At 49.0% G+C, this 10,684-nt stretch overlaps 1 protein-coding gene across 1 annotated transcript; it reads right to left on the bottom strand.

The window, feature by feature from the left end:
* Positions 1 to 1,789: 1,789 nt before the first annotated feature.
* Positions 1,790 to 6,871, bottom strand: LOC122233649 (the record flags this gene model as incomplete). The annotated part of the gene is given in 3 exon segments (XM_042967007.1): positions 1,790 to 4,813; positions 4,815 to 6,571; positions 6,574 to 6,871. Coding segments are annotated over 3 exon segments (5,079 nt in total), but the record flags the coding sequence as incomplete, so codon positions are not given.
* Positions 6,872 to 10,684: the final 3,813 nt, after the last annotated feature.

Genomic DNA, 10,684 nt, shown 5'->3' with positions numbered 1-10,684 from the left:
ACACTCATGGATTGAATCCCATTTTTGCTATTTTTTAAAAATATAATACTTTCATCTGTCATGTTGGCTTGCCCTTCCAGCTTTAGATTATGGGTGCAATTTTTAAAATGATTTAATATATAAATTCTATTTCTTCATCCAAGTCATTGATCAACATGTTTGAGTAAAAGAAGGTTAAAGGACCAACACCCAGAACATCTTTTGAAATTCAGTTTCCTTTTATCTTTACATTTTGAGTAAATTATTTTCTACCAGGTGTAGAGGAATCTAACAGAACTCTTAGTACCCTTTGAATATGTGTGTGTGTGTGTGTGTGTGTGTGTGTGTGTGTGTGTTCGTTCTTGCAAAGAAATATATATAAATTTTAAAGATACTTTGTGTCTTTCACTACTATTTATCACTTTGGTAAATAATTTTGAAAGGAAAATAAAGTGAATATGGCAGGGCTTGGCGTTGATGATGCACCTTTGTGGTGTCTGATGATCAGTGTGTTTGATGTATTCCATTTGTAATCTGATCAGGCTTTTGCCATGATTCAGTGATTGCTAAGCTTAATGAGTTTTTCTTTTTTCTTTTTTTGCTTGGTTTTTAAGTTTTGAAATCTGTCTTGGACTTTTCTCTTAATATTCTGCTAATTTCCACAATCCAAGCACTTGAGTAATGAATATGGCTTCAGTCTAATGACAAATTCTGGAATCAACACTGTACCTGATCAAAGGATATTTAAGGAACATCGACCCAGTAACTCAATGAGTCAGTGACAAGTCAAATTAACTCCTAGCTCTGACTCACCCCATCCCCAAACCAGGTGTAATAATGCCTTACAATGCCTTGTAATATGTCTTCAGTAATACAGTTTTCTTAATTCTTTGGAAAGTATATGCCACCAATTTCCAGTGTGTGTGTGTGTGTGTGTGTGTGTGTGTGTGAAATTCCTTACCCAGAAACCTACTTAGATGGCTAGATCTGTTATGCCCAGAATTCGTGATCCCCAAAGACCACCAGGGAGCCGAGTCCGATGCAAAAGCAAAAGAACCTTTATTCGAGCTAGCTCGAGCTCAATCCCCTACCTGCACCGACGCAGCGGTGAGATACCAGGGAGAGAGAGCGAGTTTCAAAAGCACAAAGGTTTTATAGGGGTCTAGGGGCAGTTGGTGAGGTAATGGCTGTGGCCTCAGCCGATTGGCTGGGGAAGGGTCGTGGCCTCGGCCGATTGGCTGGGGAAGGGTCGGAGTCCTGTTACGCAGGTCGCTGGGCGTGTTTTGATCAGGAAGTTTGAACGGGTGAGCGGGAGGTTACTCAAGGGGAGGAGGCGCGGTCTGAGGTTTCTGTGATTTTCCCGGAAAAGGGGTCATGTCGGGGACATAGTCACTCAAGGTGGAGAACACAGAACAAGATGGAGTCGGCCGGCGTAGGCCCGCCCTTTCATTCCCCCCTTGTCATGTAACTTACGGACCCAATCATGGGACCGGCTGCATTTATGGTGACAAGGGGAACAGAGTTTGGAGGTTTACGCTAAGTTCTGGGAAGCATGTGTCCCTGGGGTGGCTCTGGGAGGTCTAATTAAGTATTGTCCCTGAGCTGGTATCTATGATCTGCCAGGTGATGTTTTGGGGGGTGTGGGGACTCCCGGTAGCATGAGCAATGACAAGCAGAGTTAACAGAGTTACCAATATTAGGTGGGTCGAATGCGCTGTAGCTTGAGCTTGAGCTTGAGCGGGATGTGTTGGTCCCGACTGATGGCCCATCGCGTGACGAAGTCCTTCCGGATCGAGGAGGGGTCCGCTGGCCGAACGTGGGTGTGATGGACCCAGGTCGCGATGCCGTCTACTTTGAGAGCGGTGGGGGTTGTCAGCACTACAATGTAGGGTCCCTTCCAGCGTGGCTCGAGAGTCTCTCGGTGGTGCCTCTTGACATAGACCCAGTCTCCCGGCTTGTACTGATGAGGTGTCGGGGTCGGGCCAGCCTCGTAGATGGCACGGAGGCACTGCCAAATGTCCTCGTGCGCCCTCTGGAGCCCTCTCAAGGAAAGAAAAAGTTCTTGATCTTTAAATTCTGCAAGAAGTTCAGCTCGAAGGCTGGGAATAACAGGGGGTGGCCTGCCAAACATGATCTCGTAGGGAGTAAAACCCAGAGTGTAAGGAGTGTTTCTAACCCGGTAAAGGGCGTACGGTAGGAGAGTCACCCAGTCCCCGCCAGTCTCCATGGTTAATTTGGTAAGGGTCTCTTTTAGGGTTCTATTCATTCTTTCTACCTGTCCTGAGCTCTGGGGCCTATAAGCACAATGTAATTTCCAGTTTGCCCCCACCGCCTTGGCTACTGCCTGTGTTACCTGAGAGATAAAAGCTGGTCCATTGTCTGATCCTACCATGGCAGGAAAACCATACCTGGGTAAGATGTCTTCTAGTAGCTTCTTAGCCACCGTCTGAGCCGTTTCATGCTTGGTTGGGTATGCCTCCACCCAGCCAGAGAAGGTGTCTGTAAATACTAAAAGATATTTATAACCATACTTTCCTGGTTTGACTTCAGTGAAGTCGACTTCCCATTGGGCTCCCGGTCTGGTGCCTCTGAGCCTGGTTCCTTTTTTATTTGATGTGGCTTTCGCGTTGGTGAGTTGGCAGGTCTTGCAGGCAGATACAACTTGCTCTATTTTGGTGTCCTGTTGGTGAATCTTGATTCCGGCATGTCAGATTAAGTCTTTTAATTTTCGGGCCCCCATGTGAGTAGACCGATGCATGTGCTCTAATATTGAGACTCCGAGCCGGTCTGGCAGCACGAGCTCCTTGTTAGGTGTATACCACCATCCCTTTATCTCCTGGGCCATGGGGAGTTTCTTGATCCGCTGTAACTCCTCCTGGGAGTATTTGGGCTGGTCTGGTAAAACTGGGTCTCCCAGGTCCGGTAGTTGTATGGTCATGGTGGGGACTGGAGTAAGGGCTACTGCCTTGGCTGCCTGGTCAGCCTTTCGATTACCTCTAGCTACTGGGTTATCAGCTTTTTGGTGCCCTTGGCAGTGGATAATGGCTAGCTTGGCAGGAAGCCATAAGGCCGTAAGCAGGTTAAGTATCTCCTGCTTATTTTTTATAGTCCGTCCTTCTGCCGTCAGTAACCCCCTCTCCTGATAAATTGCCCCATGAATATGAGCTGTGGCAAATGCATAACGGCTGTCTGTGTAGATGTTAAGCCGTTTTCCAGCTCCCAGCATCAGCGCCTTGGTGAGGGCTATGAGCTCCGCTCGCTGGGCTGACGCTCCGGAGGGTAGAGCCTCCGCCCATACGGTGTCCGTTTCGGTGACCACCGCTGCACCCGCATACCTGTGTCCATCTCGCACAAAGCTGCTGCCATCAGTGAACCAAGTAGCCTCGGCATCGGGGAGGGGCTGGTCGGTCAGGTCCATCCGGAATCCATGTACTTGTTCCAGGATTCCCGCACAGTCATGTAGTGGAGCACCTAGGTCAGGGTCGGGCAGCAGGGTTGCAGGATTGAGGGCTGCACTGGGGTGGAACCGCACTCATGGAGGGTTGAGTAGGAGGCTCTGGTAATGAGTCATACGTGTATTGCTCATCCATCTATCCGGAGGCTGTTTCAGGACCCCTTCAATGGCGTGTGGGGTCGTGATCCAGATCTCCTGTCCTAGGGTCAGCTTGTCTGCATCCTTGACTAGGAGTGCTGTCGCCGCAATAATTCTTAGGCATGGCGGCCAGCCGGCAGCCACTGGGTCTAGTTTCTTAGACAGGTAAGCCACTGGGCGGTTCCAGGGGCCTAAGGCTTGAGTTAGAACCCCTTTTGCTATTCCCTTATGTTCGTCTACAAAGAGGTGGAAGGGTTTCATAATGTCTGGTAGGCCCAGGGCTGGGGCACTTAGGAGGGCCTTTTTTAACCGATTAAAGGCAATTTCTTCTTTTTCAGTCCATTTAAATGTTTTCCCCTCTTTGGTAGCTTCATATAGGGGCCTGGCGATCTCAGCAAAACCTGGAACCCAGAGGCGGCAGTAGCCAGCTGATCCTAGGAATTCCCTCACTTCTCTTCGGGAGGTGGGAGTAGGGATCTTTAGGACAGTTTCTTTTCTGGCATCTGATAACTGCCGCTGTCCGCCCTCCAGGATATATCCCAGGTAACTTACCCTCTCCCTGCATATCTGAGCCTTCTTCGCGGATGCCCGGTACCCTAAAGCCCCCAGGGTAGCCAGCAGGTCCTGGGTCCCTCGCTCACAGTCTTTGGCCGTGTCGGCAGCAATCAGGATGTCATCTACATACTGTAGGAGGGTGAGGCCAGGGTGCTCCCTTCTGTACTCACCCAGGTCCTCGTGTAGTGCCTCGTCGAAGATAGTGGGTGAATTTTTGAATCCCTGAGGTAGCCGTGTCCAGGTGAGTTGCCCACTGTAGCCCTCCTCTGGATCATGCCGCTCGAAGGCGAACAGGGGTTGGCTCTGGGGTGCCAGCGGCAGACTGAAGAAGGCGTCCTTTAAATCTAGTACAGTATACCAGACCCTGGAGGGCGCCAAGGAGCTCAAGAGAGTATATGGGTTGGGAACAGTTGGGTGTATGTCCGCGACCCTCTTATTTACTTCCCGGAGGTCTTGTACCGGTCGGTAGTCATTTGTGTGAGGCTTTTTGACCGGCAGTAAGGGGGTGTTCCAGGCAGACTGGCAAGGAACTAGTACCCCTAGGCTTCGTAGTCTCCAGATGTGTGGCTGGATCCCCTTCCGGGCCTCCTGTGACGTGGAGTATTGTTTGATCCTTACCGGACTCTCTCCTGGCTTGAGCTCTACCAGGACTGGGGTCCTATGAGCGGCTAGTCCCATCCCCCCCCCCAGTCTCTGCCCAAACCGAGGGGAATTCTTGTAGCCATCTGTCTATATTATCCTCTCTCGGGAGCGCCTCCTGGTGGAGGAGGTATTCATCCTCCAGTTTCATGGTCAGTACCTGGATGGGGTGGCCCTTGCCATCAGTGACCTGAGGCCCCCCTTGTCTGAAAGTTATCTGAGCTCCAATCTTGGTCAGTAAGTCCCGTCCTAACAGCGGGTAGGGGCATTCTGGTATTACCATAAAGGAGTGGGATACCCGGCCCGTTCCCAAATCTACTGTTCTTCGGGTAGTCCATGAATACTGGCTCATACCAGTTGCCCCTTGTACCCAGGACTTCTTGCTGGCTAGTTTTCCTTGTGGGGTGCGGAGGACCGAATGTTGTGCTCCGGTGTCGACAAGGAAGTCAACAGGGGTCCCCTCCACTTTAAGAGTTACCCTGGGTTCGGGGAGAGGGTCCGAACCCCGACTCCCCTAATCACTTAGTTCATCTAGCTCTAGGACTTTTACTCCATCAGTCTTGCTTCCTTTCCCGCCGGCCCTTTTCAGACAATCTCGGGCCCAATGCCCTATCTCCTTGCAGTATGCGCACTGATCCTTCTGCAGCCTCTGCTTCCCCCCCTTGGTGGTTCTTTTACCTTTTCTTGCGTCGTCTGCCAGCTGCCGGAGACGGTGGTCTCGTTCCTCAGGGGAGTCAGTAGTGGTAGCTAGTAGTATTCTGGCCAGGTCTCGAGTCTGCTTACTGCTGGCAGCCGCCATGGCGCGAGCCTGCTTGTCCTCAGGAAGCTCCTGGTTATTATATACCTTTTCGGCTACCACCAGTAAGTCCTGCAGACTTTTTTCTCCTAGTCTATCTATTTTCTGTAATTTTCTCCTAATGTCTATGGCCGATTGGTTTACAAAGGCCATGATAACAGCTGCCTTGCTTTCCGGAGCCTCTGGATCCATGGGGGTATAGGTACGGAATGCCTCCATGATCCGTTCTAAAAAGGCAGCCGGAGATTCATCTTTTCCCTGTTGTACATTTCCTACCTTGGCCAAATTGGTTGGCTTTCTAGCAGCCATTCGGAGACCCCCCATTAGAGTCTGGCGGTAGACCTGGAGCCTCTCCTTACCTTCTGCCGTGTTGAAATCCCACTGGGGCCGAGTTAAGGGGAAGGAGGCATCTATCTGAGCCTGGTTGGTGGTGGGACTCCCGTCTGCACCCGGAACTAGTTTTCGGGCCTCATTGACGATTCTTTCTCTTTCTTCAGTCGTGAACAGGACCTGCAAAAGCTGCTGGCAATCGTCCCACGTGGGCTGATGGGTAAAAAGAACAGAGTCTAATAAATCAATAAGCCCTGCCGGTTTCTCGGAAAACTTAGGATTCTGAGCTTTCCAATTGTAGAGGTCACTAGTGGCGAAAGGCCAGTAGTGATGGGGCTGATTCCCCTCCGCGTCTGGGGGTCCGGTTGCTCGCAGGGGCAGAATAGTGGAGTCGGCGGCGGAGGCGGATTGCTCCCTCTGAGCCCTTTGTCTGGTGAAGGGCGGGCTTCCCACTGGAGCGTTTCCGCCTCCCGCTCTCGGAACAGCGTCTGCCTCCCCCGGAGGGGGAGGATGGTGTTCTTCCAGCATCCTAGAGGGGTTATACGAGGGAGGAAAAATTAATTCTTCTTCAGTACCCCCCTGTAAGACAGGGTAGAGGGGTGCTGAAGGCTGGATAAGACTTTTCTTCTTCTTTGTCCCCTGCAAAGCAAGAATGGGTTTTGGCTCCGGAGGAGCGGGGCTAGGAAGGGCTTAAGCCAAGAGGGTGGGTCTTCTACAAGGTCCTGCCAAGTGATAATGTAAGGGAGCTGATCAAGATGGCCCGTCTTAGACTGAGAGATGATACTCCTGACTCGGTGGATGGTAGGGAGGTCGAAGGTCCCCTCTGGTGGCCATCCGACATTGAAAGTTGGCCACTCGCTAGAACAAAAAAACTGCCACCGACCCTTTCGGACTTCCACACTGAGGTTGTTAGCTCTTCCCCTCACATCCTTAAAGTGATCAATCATAATACTTAGAGGAGTAGTCTGAGTCTGTCCCATAACGTCCATCCAGTAAGTCCACAGAACAAAACAGAGAAACACAAAAACAGACAAACAGAGGGCCCCTAGAAAATCTTCCAACTCCATGGAAGCAAAACTGAAAGCTAGCTTAGACATTTGAGGGGATTCCACGTCCCTCCAAAACCGATGAGGGGATTCCACGTCCCTCCAAAGACGACGGCCTCACGCCGACCAGCGGGAGCGACCCGCCTCGTCTCAGACCTTTGAGGGGATTCCACGTCCCTCCAGAAGGGAGAATCGGAATGTCTTCCGAAACTCCCGGCCCGTGGTCCTCCAGTGCGTCCACTTAGACCGCGTCGGGCACTACCAGAACTCCAGAAGTGAGCTCACACAGAAAAGACAGAACAAACAGACAGACACTAACCGTGGCCAGTCAGGCTCTCCGGGTCGGGGGTCCCTCGGGGGTCTTGGGGATCCCGGGCCGAGCCCCCAAATGTTATGCCCAGAATTCGTGATCCCCAAAGACCACCAGGGAGCCGAGTCCGATGCAAAAGCAAAAGAACCTTTATTCGAGCTAGCTCGAGCTCAATCCCCTACCTGCACCGACGCAGCAGTGAGATACCAGGGAGAGAGAGCGAGTTTCAAAAGCACAAAGGTTTTATAGGGGTCTAGGGGCAGTTGGTGAGGTAATGGCTGTGGCCTCAGCCGATTGGCTGGGGAAGGGTCGGAGTCCTGTTACGCAGGTCGCTGGGCGTGTTTTGATCAGGAAGTTTGAACGGGTGAGCGGGAGGTTACTCAAGGGGAGGAGGCGCGGTCTGAGGTTTCTGTGATTTTCCCGGAAAAGGGGTCATGTCGGGGACATAGTCACTCAAGGTGGAGAACACAGAACAAGATGGAGTCGGCCGGCGTAGGCCCGCCCTTTCAGATCCTCTTAGTTCGGTATGATGTCTCAGGCCTATGAATCCTTTGGAGACTAGAATGCTGTCTGACTCCTAATCTAGTAGCAAGAACGCTATTCCAGCTGATGAACTTTTTGGACCCTGTTTGACCTTCCAGCTAGCCTGCCTCACTGATTCTCTGCCTTTTGTATATTCCAGAACTCCGCATTGTTAGGCTCTCCACACTTGCTTATTATCCTTGCTGAATTTCCTAGACATTTCCTGCCTGCTTAGACTGGCACCTATCGCTTATCATCATAATCTCCAGACAATGGGTTCTGGTTCACTGGCTAGGTGGGGGAGACCTGTCTCAGAAATTCACTCCTTTGCTGAGACCCTGTCACTTGCTTTGCTGTTGCCAGATTTTGTGGCTACTGCCTTCCTGCCTGGAATGTTAGTCTGTCACCTGAGTCCAGACAGCCCTGACAATTCTCTGCTTGCCGAGATATCCTGATCGACACCAAGTGCCTCTGCACAGCTAACTCCTTTGCTTTTGCATTTTGGTTGCCAGTCTTTTTTTTTTTTCCTGATGAGTTTTTCTAGTTTCTGTACTCCAGTACTTTGGTTAGTTCCAGAACTGTTGTTTCTGAACCCTACTTTTATATATTGTCTCCCACATGGTGCTAAAATTAAGTAGAGGGTGTGTATTTATGTGTGTGTGTGCTGCGTATGTGTGTGTGTATGTGTGTATCCTGTTCCTCAAGATCCTTCTCAATTGCCACCATTGCCAAACCTCACTGTTCCATTATTATAGAGGGTTTTTTTTAGATCCTTTTCATGGACCTTAAAGCAACTCTGCTTTTTATGTGTTGGTCTCCTCAGTTGGACTATGTAGTATTCTGGGACAAAACCCACATGGTTGTTCATTCACATAAACATTTATTAAGCACTTGCCACATGCCAGGCACCATGGTTCTGACAACACAGATAAACAGGATACACAATTTTATGGTTTTAGTAAACTCAGGATAACGGGATTTTATTACTAGTGTAAGCATTCTAGTTTAAATATTCTACAAAAGTTTATTGAATGAATGAATGAATGTTTGCTGACTAATTGACTATAGATTTTAAAATCTGCTTTCTGAAATAATTATGTGCTCTCGTGCATGCTTCCTAAGAAATAAATGACACTAATTGAGCTAAAACAAAAACTTAGAGTCACTGTTGAAGTCATTTTATGGTCTCAGATACGGAAGGTTCTTTGTCCTGAGTAATATAGGACTCTGAGGCGGAGTCAACAAAGCCAACAAACTTTTCCTGTAAAAGGCCAGATCGTAAACATTTTCACATTTGTGGTCCATATGGTCTCTGCCATGACTACTCAGCTCTGATGTTGTAGCACAAAAGCAGTTACAGGCAATATATGAGCAGATGGGCATGGCTACATTCCAATGAAATTTTATTTAAGGATACTGAAATTTGAATATTATGTAATTTTCATGGGTCATGAAATATTCTGATTTTTTTTCTCAACCATTTAAAAAACCATTTGGTTTTTTTCTCAACCAAAAAAAAAAAGTTCGTGACTTACCGGCCTTGCAGAACCAGGTGGTAAGTGGGATTCGTCCACTGGGCCTTAGTTTAGGCTTCGTCTAGGTTTTACTTCTTTACTTTTCCCAGAACGCTTGTATTAAGATTAAACCTGGGCTTCCTGATATAAAACACTTTTGGAATGTTTGCAAATAAAAATAGCTCAGGTCCAGCTTAGATCTTTAATATGCGAAGGGAAATGGAAGAGTGGCTGCAATGTCACCTAATGTAAACAAAGCAGAATGTCACAGCACACTGTAATGCTAGGCATACTTATGACCTGATTGGAATCAGAGGTCTGTATTGGTTACTTTCTAGATTACTTTTCATCTTCAGATCCCGTGATTCCTTTCATTGACAGTTTAGTAGAGGGGACCTAATAAGGTTCAATAATTTACCTTTTTGTGGTTAGGTTAGAAGTATGTCTGGGCAGTTCTTGCTTAAAAGAAGCCCCTCATTAGTGTCCTAACAGCGTAAGAGTTGAAGCAGGTATGTATGATCCTGGGGGCTTGGATCAGCCTTTGTTTTAATTTACTCCAGTCTATGCTAGTGTCAAAAACCATGATATTTGTCAGTCCCATTTATTCTAGCTGGGTCAACTAAATCAGTTAAGCTGTTCTTGTATCTCAGAGTTCAGTAGAATGGCCCATGTCCTGTCACCCAGTTCAGGGGTGACCTCTTTTCTTCCCTCCCTCCCTCAGTCCCTCTTCCTTCCTTCCTTCCTTCCTTCCTTCCTTCCTTCCTTCCTTCCTTCCTTCCCTTTTCTTTCTTCCTTCCTTTTCTGTATTTCCTTCTTCCCTCCTGCTTTTCTTTCTTTCTTTCTTTCTCTTTTTCTCTTTCTCCTTCTCCTTCTCTCTCTCTCATGTTGTCTACTCCTTTACTGTTATATTCCCTGGTATCACCAGCAAAACCAAGTAGAGTCTGAATTTGCTTTTCTCAAAAAGGTACTACCTCATGCCGAGGCAGATGACGGTGGACAGGGCTTCATCTGGAGCCATGACTACCATCCACATCCTGTCTCCAGTGCCCACCTTCAACCATCCCAGCCTACAGTGTGTGGGGGGGATCACCCCTGAAATCCATGGCCCCCCAGGGCTGCTCTGGAATCTAGATGCCCTCTTCCAAGGGGTGCCACCCAATAAGAGCATCTATGATGTGTGGGTTAGCCACTCATGGGTTCTGGCTGCTTCCACCCCAGGCTGGCTACTCTCCTGGTACAGCCTGTGAGGCTCCCAGGGCAGAGTTTGTTTTTCTGTCCTACCTCTTCCATGATTGGCTTGTTGGGGAACCAAGGCCAAGAGGACCAAGAGGTGTCTGTGGCCACAGGGATGTCATCTTTACAGTGCTTCTCCCTGAGACCACCTTCAACTCCAGACAGATT

Source organism: Panthera tigris, chromosome E1 (assembly GCF_018350195.1).
Source record: "Panthera tigris isolate Pti1 chromosome E1, P.tigris_Pti1_mat1.1, whole genome shotgun sequence".
NCBI lineage: Eukaryota > Metazoa > Chordata > Mammalia > Carnivora > Felidae > Panthera > Panthera tigris.
Note: the sequence above shows the minus strand (reverse complement) of the source record. Positions and strands in the feature narration are given on the sequence as shown.